This window comes from Brachyhypopomus gauderio, chromosome 6, assembly GCF_052324685.1.
Source record: "Brachyhypopomus gauderio isolate BG-103 chromosome 6, BGAUD_0.2, whole genome shotgun sequence".
Classification (NCBI taxonomy): Eukaryota; Metazoa; Chordata; class Actinopteri; order Gymnotiformes; family Hypopomidae; genus Brachyhypopomus; species Brachyhypopomus gauderio.
This window is the reverse complement of record NC_135216.1, coordinates 31498664-31519416: the sequence shown is the minus strand read 5'-3', so window position 1 is coordinate 31519416 and position 20753 is coordinate 31498664. Positions and strand designations below refer to the sequence as shown.

Genomic DNA, 20753 nt, shown 5'->3' with positions numbered 1-20753 from the left:
AGGACATCTTATTATCTACGTCAACGAGGACATCTTATTATCTACGTCAACGAGGACATCTTATTATCTACGTCAATGAGGACATCTTATTATCTACGTCAACGAGGACATCTTATTATCTACGTCAACGAGGACATCTTATTATCTACGTCAATGAGGACACCTTATTATCTACGTCAACGAGGACATCTTATTATCTACGTCAATGAGGACATTATATATATATATATATATAAATATATATATATGAGGAAATATTATTTATGCCAGTTTGTTTGTTAAATTATTTTTAATTATATTATTTATGTGAAATTATGTTTTGCCCTCTGTTGTCAGTCTTTGTCTTCGTGTATTTGACTTTGTTTTGCTAAATAAACATGTGCACTGTCTTCTCGGCTTCCCCTCCCTCACTCATAATGCACACTGTGGGACAATTGAATATTTTCTGTGTATTTTTCTGTATATAAATAAATACCTGTACAGTAAGCCATGTTGCAGAGCATTGGCTTGACAATCTCGTACACATAGTAAATGAAATTTATTTATATCAACTTTTTCATGGTCATACTGTATAATAACAATACACAACTTACTCATGGTTGTGTTTTGTGTTCCACTGGACATGTTTGTAGACAAAGAAATGTTACTGACATCTGAAGGAGGAAAATGTAAAATCAGAGTTGACATGAAAAACCCATAGAACTCTTGAAATGTTTAAAACATAAAACCAGTGTAAATACCTGTACAGTAAGCCATGTTGCAGAACATTGGACGGACAATCTCGTACACATAGTAATTGCCTGGACATGCTTTAACACGAATTGGGTTGGACTTGTAGAAGCAGCAGTCAGATCCTGCATTTGAACAGACCTGGCGGGTGACCACTCCATCCTCTACCTGAGGATGAGGACCATTGAGCCATATAGGGTAGTAAGTACCACATCTGTTAACATCAACACAGCTCTCTGCCATACGGACGTCCATCCCATTGTACAGCAGGCGGTACCAGCCATTCCAGTTGAACTCAACATCACAAATGCCCAAACCAGGTGCAGTATTGGCTCTCCAGGGTTGGTCCAGGGAGGTGTAGTCATTGCAGGGGTCATAAGATGTGGTGTGTAATGCCACTGTCAACAATATGAGTATCAGCAAATTTTATAATAATAATGATATATAGCACTTTTCAACTGTAGTGTAGGTTCATTTATTGTAAAGTGAAGGCTAATTCTTTGCTAGGGTCATATCATGAAATGGGTAAAGATTGTACCTGTAGCGTATACAGGAAGTGGGATTGATACATTTGGCTTGACCAGTTTGTAGACGTAGTAATGTCCTGGACAGGCTTTCACCTGGATGGGATTGGACGTGTAGTAATTGCACAGGCTTGCATACCACCCATATCCCCAGTACCACCAGGTGTAATTCCAGTAATACCACCAGTAAGCTTGTGTCCCATAGATTTCTCTGGTCACAATTCCATCCTCAATAAGGGGATGTGAACCACCAAGTATCAGTGGGGTGTATCCACCAGATGACATGGCACCCGCACACCACTCAGAAATCTGTGCATCTGCTCCCTGTAGATACAGCCGATACCAGCCATCCCATTCAACACTGGTGTCGTCATGACTACTGTAGTAATTGGATAATCCATAAATATAGTCATAATAGTAGCCATAGTAACTGTATGTTGTTCTCCAGACGTCATCAAGTACATTGTAGTTGTAACAGGGGTCAACAGTAGAGCTGGATGGATTGATTGCTGTCGAAACAGTCATTACACAACTTAGAATTGCATTGAGGTCCTTTTTAAGTATTCTGTAATACTTTTAGGAAAAAGATAATTATTGAATATATTTTATATTCTATTTTATAGAATATACCACTGCTTTACACGAGGAGTACAATTACATAATCATGTACAGTGAGGAAAATTAATTATTTTAACACCCTGCGACTTTGCAAGTTCTTCTTCTGGTGTACGGTCAAAGAGCTTTCAGTGTTCATGGTGCAAAATGAAATCATGCAAGGGTCTAAAATTTTCATCTTAGTTGCATGTCCACTGTGAGAGACATAATATAAAACAAACAAAAATATATATAATCCAGAATTCACAATGTAGGATTTTTAAATAAACAATGTATGATTTTATGCTGTGGCCCTGTAAGTTTGCCCTGTAAAGTTTAGAACTGTGTTACTTAAAAGTTTTTTAAAGTAAGGCATACATTTCTTATTGGTTAACAAGAGCAAAATATGTCACACTATTTTGCTGCAATGTTTGTCAGGTGAACACAATGAAATGAGATATCTCAGACAGAACCCCCCCCCCCCCCCCTTTAGCATGCCACACTGGGGCATGCAGGGACTAACACGAGGGGAAGCAGGAACAGGTGACACTAAAGCAGGGCGGGAGGGACCATGAACAAGGGGCGCAACCAAGGGGAGAGACACCAGAGACGGGCAAGTGAATCAACTGAGGGGGCAGGCATTCACAAGAGGACACTGGACCTTGTGGGACTGGACAGGGCCAGGGCGAGGTATGGACACAGACAGTACGGGTCCAGAACAAGGAACAGGCCGGGTGTCCCCTATAGTTCTCTGCTGGGGCACAGGGACAGGAGCAGACGAACCCCTCAGGGTCTCGGTAACAGGAGATGAAGACCCCTTCCGGGTCGCGGGAACAGAAGATGGACACACCTTCCGGGTCATGGGAACTGGAGATGAACCCCTCAGGGTCTTGGGAAAAGGAGATGAAGACCCTTCCGGGTCATGGGAACAGGAGACGAGGAAACCTTCCGGTTTGCAAGAATAGGAAACAAACACCCCTTCCGGGTTGAAATGAAATGAAATGAAAGAAATGAAATGAAAATGAGGGTTGCAGCTCACTCAGACGTGGCCGTAGAGAGTCTCATCCAAGGGGATGGCACCATTGGGACGTGCTGGGACGTGCACATGAAACTTTCTTGTCCCGGGCCCCAGCAAGACTGTCAACGGGCCTGCCCCCTGGTATACTTCTAATCTCAGGTTACTGAAGTCAAAAGGCCGTCAACTTGAGCGCCTTTGTAGGAAGACTAAGTTAGCAGTACACGCAGTTGCATATAAAGAGCACATTTTGAAATACAAAACTGCTCTAAATAAGGCTAAGGCAGACTTTCATTCTTTGAACATCAGCAGCTGTCAAAGAAATCCAAGCGCCTTATTTTCCACTATTAACAAACTTTTGCAGCCTGCAAACACATCATACGTCAAACACGTCATACGTCAGTCATCACTTTCTCATCTTTTCATGGACATAATAAATACTTCTCTTATGTCAGTCATCACTTTCTCATCTTTTCATGGACATAATAAATACTTCTCTTACGTCAGGTTTTTCCCCCCCAGCTTAAAATTGTCTGCCATTACACCCGTTTTGAAGAAGCCAGGTCTTGCCCCTGATGACTTTAGTAACTATCAACCAATATCAAATCTCCCTTTCATCAGCAAATGAGTTGAACGTACTGTTTCTGTCCAACTGAAGGAACATCTGAGTGCAAACAAACAGTTTCAGTCTGGCTTTAGAGCAAATCATAGCACCGAAACTGCTCTTTTGAGGGTACTCAATGATCTCTTTCTGGCAGCTGATTCTGGTCAAGTGAACATTCTAGTTCTACTAGATCTTACAGCAGCATTTGACACAGTCTGCCATGATATACTCCTGCACAGACTTGAGACATCAACCGGGGTGACTGGTACAGCTCTTAACTGGTTTAGATCATATCTTAGCAACAGACAACAGTTTGTATCACTGGGTAAGTTCAGATCTGGCACCACAACACTGTCCTATGGTGTTCCCCAGGGTTCAGTTCTTGGCCCACTTCTTTTTGTTATCTATATCCTTCCACTGGGAGATATTATCAGACGGCATGGTCTCCAATTTCATTGTTATGCCGATGATATGCAAATATGCATCTCATCAAAACCCTCTGATACACTACCTCCTGATTCTTTGGTTAGCTGTCTTGTTGATGTTAGGAACTGGATGGCTAAGAATTTCCTTAAATTAAATAGCGACAAATCTGAAGCTATTCTCATCACATCCGCTTCCACTTTCAAGAAAATGAGTCAATCCAGAATATCTATCCCTGGCTTTATTCAGTCCTCTGTGGCCAAAATTCGCAACCTTGTTGTCATTTTAGACTCCACGCTCTCCCTTGAGAGCCACATCAATAACGTAACTAAAACAGCATTTTTTCATCTGAGAAACATTGCCAGGCTGCGTCCCTCTCTCACAAACTCTGTGGCAGAAACCCTTATACATGCATTTATTTCAGCAAGACTTGATTATTGTAACTCTGTCCTGGTCGGGCTCCCATCCAAAAGTCTAAAGAAGTTACAGCAAGAGTTCTCACACACACTAGGTCATGGGAACACATAACCCCAAAGCTGAAAGAATTGCATTGGCTCCCAGTTCAATATCGCATTCAATACAAAACTCTCGTCTTGGTTTTTAAATGTTTGAATGGTTTAGCACCTGAGTATCTCTCTAGTCTGCTGTCCAGATACTGTCCCTCTCTCTCTCTCTAGTCTGCTGTCCAGATACTGTCCTTCTCGCTCTCTCTGGTCTGTCCAGATACTGTCCTTCTCACTCTCTCTGGTCTGCTGTCCAGATACTGTCCTTCTCACTCTCTCTGGTCTGTCCAGATACTGTCCTTCTCGCTCTCTCTAGTCTGTCCAGATACTGTCCTTCTCGCTCTCTCTGGTCTGTCCAGATACTGTCCTTCTCGCTCTCTCTAGTCTGTTCAGATACTGTCCTTCTCGCTCTCTCTAGTCTGTTCAGATACTGTCCTTCTCGCTCTCTCTGGTCTGTCCAGATACTGTCCTTCTCACTCTCTCTAGTCTGTCCAGATACTGTCCTTCTCGCTCTCTCTAGTCTGTCCAGATACTGTCCCTCTCGCTCTCTCTAGTCTGTCCAGATACTGTCCTTCTCGCTCTCTCCAGTCTGCTGATGCTCATCTGCTCTCAGTTCCTTCCACTAAACTGTGCATGTACGGTCAAAGAGCTTTCAGTGTTCATGGTGCAAAATGATCCTATCCCTTTGTATCTCCGCACCCAGGACACCTGGTTCGCAACAGACTACAGAATCCAGCTACAGTCCAAACCTCATTCTTTTGGGTAGTTAACACTATATCTGCCCATTCCAGTGGGGCACATTAGGAATTAAATATAGTGCAGGACACTATGGTTTTAATAGCGAAAGTAAGCAAAAGTGAAATAATAATAACACAGATGCCCGGGATTCAACTACAAACAAAATCAAAAGTAACAAACACACACAGTTAGCCAATGAACTAAATACATGGAGTAAGACGCTAATGGGATACATAGACGGGGGGAGAATAACCAAAGAGAACCTAGACTAAATCGCTAACACAAAGAGGGAAACACTAAAGGAACAGAACAGAAATAAATACAGACATCAACTGGAAGCAACATGACAGGGCACGAATGAGAACAAATACATGCATACATACAACACAGCTAGGAAACACAGAAGTAACTGGGAAACAGAATTCACAAGGTGAGGAACAGGAACAAGGAATACACCAACTTACAGTAACCAACCATGGCACTGGGGAAACATGGGGATTATAAACACGCACTAAACAAGGAATGAAACAATACACCGCTGAACATGATAATCACTACAGCAGGGTCACGAGGTACAGGGGTGTGATAGACAGAAGGGAATACAAAGGAAACCAAGAAATAAGGACTAGGGCAGACAACACATGACTGAGGCAGAGGATGGAGCTAAACATGACAGAGATCAGCATATAAATAAATCTGACAAATCAGTGGACTGCAATATTTCAGTGTCATCCTCTAACAGAGTTACTGAGTGTTCATTTTAGAGGCTTGTGTTACCACATTTTTTAGCCTATACAACAATGTGAGGCACGTGTAAGATCAAGATCACACAATAAGGTATTTAATATTGACAATTGTTCTTGAAAATAATTTTAAAAAACAAATGATTTAGGATAATGTTTAAGTATGAAATTATGGGTGGTTACAGAGATGAGGAAGCGCAAAGTTATTGTGTGTACATGCCATCATTGATATGCAAAGTTTAATACTATAAACAATGCCTCTCATGTAATGCATGTAGCCTTAATGCAGAAAATACACATGTCCATGTTTTCTTTATGCAACAACAAAGTGTTAATTTGTTTATGTTGCAAATGTAATCCAAAACAGAAAAGAAAATCAATCAGTTAACTGAAGTCTACAATACGAATGTGTAGCGCCACTTACTCATGGTTGTGTTTTGTGTTCCACTGGACACATTTGTAGACACAGCAGTCATGTTACTGGTATCTGAATAAGGAAAATGTAAAACAGAGATGACAACATGACAAACCCTGTAGAACTCTAGAAATGTTTAAAACATAAAGACGTGTAAAATACCTGTACAGTAAGCCATGTTGCATGTAATTGGACGGACAATCTCATACACATAGAAATTGCCTGGACATGCTTTAACACGAATTAGGGTGGACTTGTAGAAGCAGCAGTCAAATCCTGCATTAGCACAGACCTGGCGGGTGACCACTCCATCCTCTACCTGAGGATGAGGACCATTGAGCCACAGAGGGTAGTAAGAACCACATCTGTTAACATCAACACAGCTCTCTGCCATACGGATGTCCATCCCATTGTACAGCAGACGGTACCAGCCGTTCCAGTTGAAGTTGACATCACAAACTCCCAACCCAGGTGCAGTATTGGCTCTCCAGGGTTGGTCCAGGGAGGTGTAGTCATTGCAGGGGTCATGAGATGTTTGAGTGTTTAAAGCAACTATTATGGACATTCAAAGAGTAAAAAATAATAATACTTAATGTCTGTAGAAATACTGTAGAAATACTTCTACACTGCCAAACCTTCCAATAAAAAAACATCAAGCACTATTATAAAAGATTATTATAAATATCTGGTTAAAGATGAACTGTCATGGATATACAATATAAATTAATATACCTGTAGTGTATGTCGGCAGAGGAATTGACAAATTTGGCTTGACCAGTTTGTAGACGTAGTAATGTCCTGGACAGGCTTTCACCTGGATTGGGTTGGATCTGTAATAACTACACTGGTTATTATCCCACCCATATCCCCAGTACCACCAGTAGTAGTAGGTATTGGTCCCATAGATTTCTCTGGTCACAATTCCGTCCTCAATAAGGGGATGTGAACCACCAAGTATCAGTGGGGTGTATCCACCAGATGACATTGGTCCCACACACCACTCAGAAATCTGTGCATCTGCTCCCTGTAGATACAGCCGATACCAGCCATCCCATTCAACACTGATGTCATCATGACTGCTGTAGTAATTGGAGTATCCGTAACTGTAGTAACCATAACCATAGTAACTGTATGTGGTTCTCCAGACGTCATCAAGTACATTGTAGTTGTGACAGGGGTCAACAGTAGAGGTTTCTGGACTGACTGCTGTAGAAAAAAAAACATTTAAATTTTTCAGTCATTACTGTAGTGGTCCAGTTGATCCTAAGGTGCATTCTGGTTCAGATTCACAATTAGCTGTGAGAGCAGCACAAACTAACTCAAGGTGCAAAGGGAAGACTTGAGTGCAAAGGACTCAAGTGCAGAGCAAGTGTGGGAGTATCTGCTTCCCCAGATCAATGGGCCTACGTGGTTATTACATTATTTTGTTTGATTCCTGATGTCAGGAACGTTACACACCAAATTAATATTTCCCATTATTATGTGCTAAGCATATTAGCATATTTACTCTATTTACTCTATTGTTGGTGTAAGGTAGAGAGGGTAGCTGGAGCCACCAGGTGGCGCACACACGGTGGCTCCAGCTACACTGTAAAAAAAACATTTTTTTAACAGATATTTACTGTAAATAAATACAGTATTTTTCTGTCTTTTTCATAATAAGAGAATATACCTGTAAAATACAGGAAAATTACTTTTTTAAAGAAAACTCCTTTAAATATACAGTCAAAGTCTGTAAATTTAAATTACAAGAATTTCTTGTTTTATAACAGGATTGTATATTTTTTTAAGGGTCTTGAGTTTTAATTTAGTAGTTATCAGTGTAAAAATGCAGTTTTCAGTGTAAAAACACAGAACAATGCCTTTTGTAACTTCACAGTAATTTTCCATTTTCAACATACATTTGACCAAAGCTGGAATTATAGTGAATTAAGATTTGAAGTAAAATATTATGTTAAATTTCCCATTTCCAATTCTCTAAATATACATTAATAACTCTGCTACCAAACCAGCTGTAAATTGAATCACATACACTAAGTACTGAACAACAGCCTTTTATTTGAAATGACATTTAAAGCAACAAGTTTAGAACGCAATACTGCTCCACTCTGCTCAAGCAAGTGAATAATATTAAATATTTGGTCCCTCAATCCTCAATCCCGGGCAATCAAGGGCTTTTCGTGAGAAGACGCAAAGATATAAGGCATTAGGAGATTTTTTTCAGAAAGGCCCATAAGATAACCTGTTAAAACTGCAATATATAGCAATAAGTTTGCGGAGGGGGGTCAGAGAAATAGAGAAATAGAGAGAGAGAGAGAGAGAGAGAGAGAGAGAGAGAGAGAGAGAGAGAGAGAGAGAGAGAGAGAGAGAGAGAGAGAGAGAGAGAGAGAGAGGAGATCGACCCATCCATACATTCATCCATCAGGAAACAGATCAGCAAACAGTTCTGTGTGGTGATTGGACAGAATCGTGGGTGCCTGGTCTGTTCAGCCAATGAATGCTGAGAATCACTAGTTTGAATTTGAGCGCCAGGTGCCTGGAGACGTTACGTTCCGTTATTCACGCGCAGGTAAAGACGAGCCCGACTGAAGCACCGAAGCACAGAAGCACCAGTTCACGCCAAGTGTCTGTGTTCAATATCAACTGAAGGTACGTCTTAGTTTTATTTTTTTTCAAAAATCGCTGCTTTGCCGGGAGTGTTTAATTATTTTATTATGAGTAGCATTCTGACAAGTTGTTGTCTGACACGTTGTGTTATAGTAGTTTTGGTTTCTAATGTGTTTTAGCCAGTTTATTTTAATCTGTTCATGGCGTTTTTTATCACATTATTTAATGGTTGTTTATTTTCAAAACGCCCAATCTTAACGTCTTCACGTTCTCTCATGTTTCGTCCTGGAATTACAAGAGGCTCGTATTTGTTAACGTATACAAGAGAACTGTTCAGTCAGACAGTTGTGAAACGAAGTAGTTTTAATTTCAAGCATTTTCAAGTACTTTAGCCTAAATTCCAGCACTTTTCAAACCTGAAACACGAAGCAACATTAAAATTGGTCAGGTAAATGTTCCTTCCCGTTTTTGAGGGGTGTTTCTTTATAACTACCACATGTCGTTATGGACAACACTGCAAAGAATGTGACGCGAGGTGTGCGGAGTCGCGCGCTACGGTCAATCTCGAAAGTATAAACATAGTTAAAATGTGCACAGCCAGGCCAAGTGTTTAATCAACTTTAAATAAATACTTTTAATGACTTTTTTTTAGGTTGTACAGACAAACAGCATTTTACAGAGTATACCTAACGTTTAGAAAAAACTGCAAGTTTTTGTGCTTTTATGTTGGCTATGTTGCTTCTGTGATGCTGAGCTCTAGCTATAAAAAGTTTGTGCTATTACCAGAAAAGAGCTTTTGTTTGTATTATATTTTTTAACCTTATTTTTCTATTTACTTATGTTTTATTATTATTTATTATTACTAAATGTTGAGAGAACACAGCCTTGCACAAAATGTTTGCACTATTATTACTTGTACATGTGTTATCTAATTTTAGATTTCATCTATTGTTGAATAAACCTGCAAAATATTTGGAATTATTCTGGATTCATTACACAGTAAAAAACAAAACAAATTAACATGCTGCTGTTCAGAGAGACATTACATTTCAGTATTTGAATCTTAATTTATTGTGTTTCACATCGATATCAGGATATCCAACAATGTTAAAGTGTTGAAATGTAAATTAATTAGACCAGCAGCCTCCTTAAAAATAACGCAAACCAGCATCCTTTGCCAGTGTGGTAGTGTTTTTTCCATGTACGGAATGAGGGAATATAAAAATAAGTCAGATCTTTCCCTTTTGTTCATAGCTTGCTTTGACAAGCTCTAAAAGCAGACAGCACTCAGTGGAGTTCTTTCTGACCCTACCGGTACTTGTCCATCCTCAAAGCAAAGTTGGCATCTGTGGTGCTCTTTCTTGGCATGACACCCTGCTGCTCACAAATAGTTCCCTCTTGTCTAAGTCTAGCTTCTACAACTTTCTCCCAGATCTTCAATGTGTGGCTCATCAACTTAATTCCATTGTAGTTGTTACAACTCTGTACATCACCCTTGTTCTTAAAAATGGGTACCAGCACACCTCTCCTCCATTCCTCTGGCATTTTCTCACTCTCAACCATACCATTGAATAGTTGAGTCAAAGACCTCACTGCTATCTCTCCTAGAGATTTCCGTACCTCCACTGGTATGTCATCAGGTCCATCTGCCTTCCCTTCTTCATCCCCTCCAAAACTTTCCAAACTCTACTCTTTGTTCCATTTCATTCTCTTCATTCATTAGCTCCTCAAAGTACTCCTTCCATCTTCTCATCACACTCTCCTCACTTGTTAAAACATTACCATTCCTATCCTTAACAAGTCTAACCCAGCGCCTTTAACAGCTCCTCTATTAACTCTTTACCACATTCCTTCCTTCTTCAGTTTCCACCATTTGGTCTTCTCTGGTTTGACGTTTTTTGACATCATTCTACACACCACCATACGATGCTGTTTGGCCACGCTCTCTCCTGTCACAATCTTATAGTCTCCAATCTCTGTCGCGTTTCGTCTTCTACACAGAATGTAGTCTACTTGTGTACTCCTCCCTCCACTCTCATAGGTCACCCTATGTTCCTTTTTGGAAATAAGTGTTGACTACAGCCATTTCCATCCTCTTCGCAGAATCCACCACTATCTGTCCTTCCTGGTTCCTTTCCTTGACACCAAACCTACCCATTGCTTCCTCATCATCTGTTTCATCATCCTTCACCATGTCCATATAGGTCTGTTACAATCACCACTCTCTCCTCACTGGGAATACTTTCACTTAATCTAGATCCTTCCAAAACTTCTCTTTTTCCTCTTCCTCACATCCAACCTGTGGAGCATAACCACTGGCAACATTCAATGTCAGACCTTCTACTTCTATCTTCAGACACATCACCCTATCTACACTTGTTTCACCTCTACTATGTTCTTTGCTAACTCCTCTTTCAAGACTAGTATGTGCACACAAATCAAGGCACCAGTATGAGTAATACTATTTCACTACTTAACTTGATAAACAGCTATTTTTTCTGGTTATGTATACAAACATTTGTATGACTTTTAAATGGTCCCATGATGAGCTTATGTGCAGTCACTTTTGAAAGTTGTTCCACTTTAAGCAATCACAAACTCCAATAAAAGCCTGGTCAGAAATGGATGGGTTTACTTTAGAAACTGAATAATGGGGCAAGAACTCTACAGCTGCAAGCCCTGTAAAAATGTCAAAGTCAAAACCATACACAGCTGCCAAAATCAGGCCCAATTCTGACCAACATGCCTCGTATCTTCCTGGATGTCAAACAAAACTGTCTGATATTTGGGGTTATTGTGATTTCAGAATTGTTTTGCATTTTACGTTACAATGTTATGCATTCTAAATTGATAAAAAAGTGCACACGATGTCCCAGAATTACTATATAGCCTACATGTTGCAGGTTAAAACAGAAACATTTAATTTTCTCTTTTCACAGATGCGGCAGTGGGCACTGGTTTAATGATGCTGTAATGATCTGCGTGAGGCAGAACAGGGAGGCGGACACAAACGCTGAGGAGAGCGAGATTTATTCTAAGGAATTCCAAAGATGGGGTCAAGGTAACAGGCGCGGGTCAAAACGGGCAGGCAATCCGGACATGAATTACAAACATAACTAGGAGGACTCACGGACCAGGCAGGAACACACGGAGATCATGGGGAAAACAACAAGACATGAAACGGAAAACTATGAACGTTAGAGATCACAAGGAACATGAATGCACAAAACAACCGATAACCAGACATGGGAAATACAAGGACTATAAATACACAGGACGAGACTAGGACCAGGTGACAACACTGATGACAAGGGTGTGGAAGACAATGGGAAACCATAGAAACAGACAAGCTGGGCGGGCAATTCTTAAAATAATTTCAGCACCCTTACCATCTTACTGTTACTGTTGAAAATGCCTTAAACAACTGTGTGTAAGCCCTTTTATGATCTGTAACGATTATTGAAGTATTAGATTCTGTGATTGGCCCTTGTGCTTTGTATTAGCCAATTAAAAGTTCTCGTTGTAGAAGCATATTCAGTGTAGCTAAATTTTTCAAGTTGTTGATTTTCTACTGGGTGTGTAAATGAAACAAAAACATTTTTTCCCAAGCAATCCTAATCTGAATCTTTTAATTGGCACGTGCTGCTACAGTCCATATTACACAATAAACTGAGAATGATATAAAATAACTAGTGCTGTTAGTTCACATTATTGTTTATATTTTAGAATCCCATTTAATATAAATCTTTTCAACTTCGAGAACATTGTAAAAATCCATAGTAACCATCTTTTTGTGTTTTTTATATTTTTTTAGAGTCAGTTCAGTTGTCATGATTGTTGAAGTTCAACTGTCAAAATAAAGAGATTGAAAGTATGTATTATGGCTGAGCTTTTATTATTGCTTTTATTGTTTTGGTTAATGTTTTTACATTGTTTTAAATGTTGTTTGTTAATTTATGTAAGTACACCATTCTTTTATCTGCTGAAATAAAAGGTAACTGTAAAATGTTCATGTAAGCTGGAATTACCAAAATAACCACAAAAATATTTATGTTTACAGTATTGTAATATTGTTAGTTTTAACAGAAACTTAAGATGTTAATACATCCCAAGCACCGTAAATTAATAGGAAAGAGTAGCATATTTATTGGACCATTGGATGTTAAATTAAACACACAACTTTTGAAACTACTTTTATATAGGGTTAAAAATATATAATTTTACATAATTTTTGTGTATTTAAAAAGCAGAATCCAATTATTTTAATGTTGAAATCTCATTGATAAACAGTACATTGTAAGAGTTTGTGCGTTGATCAACCAACATTTAACAGTTATCCACTGTAAGTTTATAGGATATGAACATATATTCACAGATTACCTCTGTACTTTGACAAGTTAATTTGTAGAGTGTTTAAATAATACCATGAAGTAACCTAATTATGCTGTTATTTTAACATTCTAGCTGTGTTTTCTTACAACGAAAATTTGTAATTTTACTCAAATTTGGCTGTGAAATTACAAAGAATAAATACAGGGAAAATCTGTAATTTTACAGTAATTCATTGTTGAATTATGTGTGGTATTTTACTGTAATTTTACGGTAATTGTTTGGCAACTTTTGCTGCCGGACATGTTACCGTTTTTTTACGACTTTTTTTACAGTGTACCCTCTCCACCTTACACCAGCATGTTTACTCTATTGTTAGCGGATTCCTGCTGACGCTGCTTCCTGCTGCTGCTGCTGCTTAGTGCGAAGCTAAGTATCTCAACATGTCCAAGTCACTTGTTGCTTGTGCTGAGTGTGGCATGTATAGTTACCCTTCTTCCTTCAGTAGTGATACATTTATTTGTGAGATGTAATTACTACAGCTCTGAATGTCACCCTTATTCTTGAAAATCTGCACCATTATGCTTCGTTTCCACTCCTCAGGCATCTTCTGACCTTCCAAGATTCTGTTAAATAACCCAGTCAAAAACTCCACTGCTGTCTCTCCCAAACATTTCCATGCCTCCACTGGAATATCATCCGGTCCAACTGTCTTACCACACTTCATTCTCCGAATTGCAGCCTGCTTCCTGATTCACAACCTCTACCTCTTCTAACCTTCTTTCCCTTTCATTCTCTTGATTCATCAGTTCCTCAAAATACTCCTTCCACCTTCTCAAGACACTCTCCTCACCAGACAACACATTTCCATCTTTATCCTTTATCATCTTAACCTGCTGCACATCTTGCCAATATGGTTGCTCTGTCTGGCCAATCTGTACAGATCCTTTTCCCCTTCCTTAGTGTCCAACTTCTCATACAGCTTGCTATATGCCTTCTCTTTAGTTTCTGCCACTGCTCTGTTTGCCTTACGATACGTCTCCTTGTACCTCTGTCTACTTTCTTAATCATGCTGAAAATTCCAATTCTTTTTAGCCATCTGCTTTCCAAACTTTCCTGAACTTCCCGACTCCTTGTCTATCTTCCTCTGTCCTGAGGTCACACCAAGTACCTTCCTAGCCACATCCCTCACTGCATTTGAAGTCTCATCCCAGGTATACAGAACACCACCACCATTACCCAGTACCTGTCTCACCTCATCCCTGAATTTTACACCACAGTCCTCATCCTTTAACTTTCACCACCTGATCTTAGGTTCCGCTCTCACTCTCTTCCTCTTCTTCACCTCCAAAACCATCCTACATATCACCACCGTATGCTGTTTAGCTACACTCTCCCCTGGTAACACCTTGCAATCACTTACCTCTTTCAGATTACAGAGGATATAATCGACCTGTGTGCATCTTCCCCCACTCTTACGTTACCCCGTGCTCTTCCTTTTTCTTAGTGTTAACTACAGCCATCTTTATCCTTTTAGCAAAATCTACCACCACTTGTCCTTCTGTATTCCTTTCTTTAACACCATATCTACCCAACACCTCCTCATCACCACTGTTCCCTCCACTAACATGTCCATTTAAATCTGCTCCAATAACCACTCTCTCTTCTTTAGGAACCTGCAAAACAACTTCATCTAACTCTCTCCAGAATTCTTCTTTCTCCTCCACATCACAACCTACGTGAGGAGCATAAGCACTGATGACATTCATCATCACCCCATCAATCTCTAACTTTACACAGATCACCGTCACTTACTCGCTTTACCTCCACTACACTCTTACTAAATTCATCCTTCAGGATTACCCCTACTCCATTTCTCTTCCTGTCTACACCATGATATAAGAGTTTGAAGCCACCACCAATGCTCCTGGCCTTGCTCCCCTTCCACTTGGTCTCCTGTACACACAGTATATCTACTGTCCAATTTCTGCTAATGCCCTGTTGGACAACAGCACCAGTGGCGGTCGTTGTTAACCCGGGCCTCAACCGATCCGGTATGGAATTTCTATTTTTGATCCGCATCATTTAATTTGACGCACTTTTTATACCGGATGCCCTTCCTGACGCAACCCTCCCTATTTATCCGGGCTAGGGACTAAAATACACTGGTGTGTGCACCCTAGTTGTTATGTTAGACAACTGTACTGTGTTACTTTTAATTCTAATTTTAATTCAAAGCTGTAAGGTCATTTTAAAGTTGACCTTACAGCTTTAGACTTAAATGAAGTGTAAATCTGTTGGATTAAGAAAATGTAAATGTGCCATATTTGTCAATTGTGATGTTTTTCACCGCAATCGAAATTTGTCCTCCGCTTTTACCCATCTGTGCAGTTAGAACACACACACTCTAGTGATTTCTGAGGGGCTGTGGTGCACACGTGCCCAGAGCAGTGGGCAGCCCTAGCCCGGCGAGCAGTTGGGGTTAGGTGCCTTGCTCAAGGACACCTCAGTCATGGCCTCAGGTCTGGGAATCGAACCCACGACCTTTCGGTTACAAGACTAGTTCCCTACCACCAGACCATGACTGCCCCAACAACAACAAAAAAAAAAAAAAAAAAAAAAAAAAAAAAAAAAAAAAAAAAAAAAATTATATATATATATATATATATATAAATGGCATGACATATGATATTCCAAGTTGTAAGCAATAGATTATTGTATTTGTTAAATGTCATATCCAGAGAGATTAACATATGTACTGGTAAATATCATACATAATGTCTAGAGCAGGGGTGCCCACAGTTTTCAGCTTGCGAGCTACTTATAAGGTGACCAAGTCAGAAAGATCTACCGGGGGTGGCGGCGAACGTAATTTGTTGAGCGGGGGGTGGGGGGGGGGGGGGGGGGGTGGGGGTGGCGAACGTAATTTGTTGAGTGGATTGCAGATTGGCTACCGTGAATGTCAATCAAAATACAACCGTCAGTGCAGATGTGCGATTCATCTACTACTATTTTATGTGACGCGATCTACGCACATTCCTTCGCGATCGACCGACACTTCCTTCGCGATCGACCGGTCGATCGCGATCGACGTAATGAGCACCCCTGGTCTAGAGATATTCTAATATTTACCCGTACATATAACATGAGTAATGGGAGTGCCCCCTCGTTAGATGTCATATAAAGACCGTTTCACATCCAGCTCCGCCCTCCTCCCTTGTCCCGCCTAGCTTCCCCGTTCCCTTGGTTAGTTTCCCTTTCACAGTGTTGTACTTTGGACATGTTTCTCTTTAATCTGGTTTAGTATGTTCCTCCGTCTTCTCTTTAGTTTGCGTTAGTTGCCGCTCCCCTTGTTATGTTAGGTTTCTCCCCTTTACATTTATGTCGCGTGTGTTATGATTACTTTCCCATGTGAGTTAACCCTGCCTAGTTGTTTCACTAACGTTTGATAATATTAGCCCATCGTTGTTTAGTGTAGTTCTGTTCTGTGTTCTGTGTTTCTGCTTTGTGTTTTGTTGGTTTCTGTTTAATAAATATTCATCACTTTGCATTTGCGTCACCCGTTTCTAGTAATCACAAAAACCCTGTGAATAATGTATGTAACCTCAATGAACAATCTTGAACCATTTGTTTTAGACTGCAAAAAAACCTTTTATAACAACATTTTCATGGTCATACTGTATAAATGTAATATACAACTTACTCATGGTTGTGTTTTGTGTTCCACTGGACACGTTTGTAGACACAGGAATAATGTTACTGGCATCTGATGAAGGAAAATGTAAAATCAGAGATGACATGACAAACCCTGTAGAACTCTATAAATGTTTAAAACATAAAGACATGTAAAATACCTGTACAGTAAGCCATGTTGCAGGTCATTGGACGGACAATCTCGTACACATAGAAATTGCCTGGACATGCTTTAAGACGAATTGGGTTGGACTTGTAGAAGCAGCAGTCAAATCCTGCATTAGCACAGACCTGGCGGGTGACCACTCCATCCTCTACCTGAGGATGAGGACCATTGAGCCACAGAGTGTAGTAAGAACCACATCTGTTAACATCAACACAGCTCTCTGCCATACGGATGTCTGTTCCATTGTACAGCAGGCGGTACCAGCCATTCCAGTTGAAGTTGACATCACAAACTCCCAACCCAGGTGCAGTATTGGCTCTCCAGGGTTGGTCCAGGGAGATGTAGTCATTGCAGGGGTCATAAGATGTATGACTGTTGAAAGCAACTATCATGGACATGTAAAGAGTAAAAATAAATACATACAAAGTATTAGTTTCACCTAATCAATCATTTTTTCCTTAAGAATGAACTGTTGCAATTAAATGATGCAAGAAAATCACCATTATAAACATCTTATATTTTTTTAACAATAATATAAAACTATTGTCACGTATGGCTACGCCCCCCTCTTCCCGCTGTCACTCCAACGTCTCTGTTCCTCATGGTTCTGTTGTTCTGTGCATGTTAGCCCTGCCCTGCTTGTCTGTCGCCCCGGTCTCTGTCTGTCTGCCACGCCTCGTTCTCATTGCCCTCACCTGTGTCTTGTTAGTTCTAGGTCCTTATAATCCCTGTATTCCCCCCAGCCTGGTGATAGGTGGTTTTGTCTAATCAGTCGGTTTGTGCTATTGTGCTTTGTTCATTCTGTTCGTTCGTGGTCCTGATCTCATGCTTTAGTGTTGCCGTGTTCGTGCCTGTTAATCCTGTTTGTAAGTACGTCTTGTTATCGCTGCCCAGTCGCCCTGTGTTATCCGTTTGTTTCAGTTGCTCTGCGTTCTACCCGTGCTTTGTTTCTAGTTATCGTTCTTTCATGTCTCTCCGTGTTTCGTGTTCGGACTCCCTCTCTGATTTGACATCTGCATTCCTATTCGACCCTGAGTTTGGTATTCCCTTTATTAAATCTCGTTCTCCTCAGCGTTTGTGTCCGCCTCCTCACTCCGCAGCGTGTGCTGCGTTACAACTATGAGATGTTTATAATGGTTATAATGGCCCTTTTAAATTTCAACACCAAACCATCATCACAATTAATTATATTATGAAATTTTATATCAACAGAATCTATTATTACATTTTTATGATATTCTAACAGGGACTCTAAGGCGGACTGATCAAGCCGTGCTAACACACCTACAAACGTGAAGCATTTTCCTTTTCCTTTGTGAAAGCTTCTGAATTGCTCACAGTTCTTTTAAAGTTCTTTAAATCATGATATTATGTCAAGCCTGCAAATTGTTTTAAAGTTTTTAATCAATAAACATTGTGAAATGAAGAAAACTTGTTAGTTACCCATATAATGATGCAAATTGAGAGATATAACTAATGTACCTGTAGTGTATGTAATATACCTGTAGTTTATGCGATATACCTGTAGTGTAATACACCTGTAGTGTATGTAATACACCTGTAGTGTATGTATTATACCTGTAGTGTATGTATTATACCTGTAGTGTATGTAATATACTGGTAGTGAATGCAATATACCTGTAGTGTATGTAATACGCCTGTAGTGTATGTAATATGCCTGTAGTTTATGTAAGACACCTGTAGTGTATGTAATATACCTGTAGTGTATGTAATACACCTGTAGTGTATGTAATACACCTGTAGTGTATGTAATATACCTGTAGTGTATGTCGGCAGAGGAATTGACACATCTGGCTTGACCAGTTTGTAGACGTAGTAATGTCCTGGACAGGCTTTCACCTGGATTGGTTTGGACGTGTGATATTTACACTGTCCATACTGCCAGTATCCCCTGTACCACCAGTCGTAGTAGGTATTGGTCCGATATATTTCTCTGGTCACAATTCCGTCCTCAATAAGGGGATGTGAACCACCAAGTATCAGTGGGGTGTATCCACCAGATGACATGGAGTCCACACACAACTCAGATATCTGTGCATCTGCTCCCTGTAGATACAGCCGATACCAGCCATCCCATTCAACACTGGTGTCGTCATGACTACAGTAATAAATGGAGTATCCGTAACTATAGTAGCCATAACCATAGTAACTGTATGTGGATCTCCAGATGTCATCAATAACATTGTAGTTGTTACACGGGTCAAAAGAAGAGCTGGGTGTACTGGTTACTGTAGAAACAACAGTTATTACAGAAGAGTTAGTTTTCCTCATGACATTACATTTCCATAATATAACGACATGTGTATATATGAATTATAATTGTAGAGTCTGTTCAATCATAATTCTGCAAACACACAAGGCCTGTAGGGCATGTTTTGTTGTAGATCACTTCTCATACACAGTAGCTATCCAAAGTGCATTCTATAGACATAAAAGAGAAAAATAATCATGTTTATTACAAAGATTTGCCAAAACAATTAGGAAATATTGGTACTGATATGTATAAACCAATAAATGTTTGCCTACAGGACATCATGTGATTCCAGTTTTATTATTTACATACGTCAGCATGTTTAAGTGACACAGTGCTTAATACAGCCAACCACCAACCTTTGACACTTTCAAAACTGTTGACTTGTTAGCTGGGTAAAAAAAAATTCTGTCACACTTCCAATCAATCAATCAATCAAATTTTATTTATATAGTGCTTTTTACAACAGTTGTTGTCACAAAGCAGCTTTACAAGTGCCGAGTCCTAGCCCCCAGTGAGCAAGCCAAGGGTGACAAAGGCTTCCTTCTCTAAGCCTTCCCTGTTACTATGGAAACCCACCTACTTCCATGTTTTTTCTGTGTGTTCGTGCTCTCATTATACCCAGCTGTTCCTCAATTCTCTTTAATCTGTTTTCATATTAAAACTCTGAGTTCTCCTTTCTTTTTTTCTCCTGAGTGTCTCTTGTCCTCTTATGTCTCCTACTCTCTGGTTCTCTTGTAGCTCTGTTTCCTTATATGTTTGTTCTAATCTTTATATCTTTATATCATCCATTTTTCCGCTGTTGTAGATTTACATGGTGTAATATATTAGCTGTGTATGTTGATGATCTGATTGTGATTACAGAAGGAAAAGAAGAAGGAATGACTGAGTTGAAAGTTGCTCTGAAGAAGTGGTACAAGATGAAAGATATGGATGAGCTGTCCTACATATTGGGCATATCTGTCATTCAAGACAAGACAAAGAACTGTGTTTTTTCACCAGAAGCATTACATTGAAGTCCTTCAGAAATATGGAATGGATAAAGCCAATCCAGTTATAACCCCAGGAGATGCAAACGTGAAGTTAAAGAAAAATTATGCTGTTAGTAATGCAGGGGAACAAAGTACCTGTCAGTCTATTGTAGGTCATCTGCTTTAAGCTGCAATAGCCACAAAACCCGACATTGCACAAGGAGTGAGTGTCGTGTAAAAGTTCAGTGTAGATCCAAACACTGCACATCTGACTGCTGTGAAAAGATTCCTTCGTTTCTTGAAAGGCACAGTGAAACTCGCTCTCAAGTATGAGCATGAGTATTAGTTGGATTTTCAGATGCTGTCTGGTCGATCTGGCATTCACTTCCTGCTTCCTGCCGACGCTGCTGCGGAGCGAATTTTGAAA

At 39.9% G+C, this 20753-nt stretch overlaps 2 protein-coding genes across 2 annotated transcripts; both read right to left on the bottom strand.

The window, feature by feature from the left end:
* Window positions 1–714: 714 nt before the first annotated feature.
* LOC143516403 (uncharacterized) lies at window positions 715–1778 on the bottom strand. The gene is made up of 2 exons (XM_077007952.1): window positions 1268–1778; window positions 715–1127 (listed from the first exon to the last, which is right to left on the bottom strand). The coding sequence occupies exons 1-2, from the start codon at window positions 1776–1778 to the stop codon at window positions 715–717; spliced, it is 924 nt and encodes a 307-aa protein (XP_076864067.1).
* A 4490-nt stretch (window positions 1779–6268) lies between these two features.
* Window positions 6269–19375, bottom strand: LOC143516402 (uncharacterized). Its single transcript, XM_077007951.1, has 6 exons — window positions 18862–19375; window positions 17079–17468; window positions 16928–16990; window positions 7021–7494; window positions 6451–6840; window positions 6269–6360 (listed from the first exon to the last, which is right to left on the bottom strand). Exons 1-6 carry the CDS (start codon window positions 19373–19375, stop codon window positions 6269–6271), a joined length of 1923 nt encoding a protein of 640 aa, XP_076864066.1.
* Between the last annotated feature and the right edge of the window lie 1378 nt (window positions 19376–20753).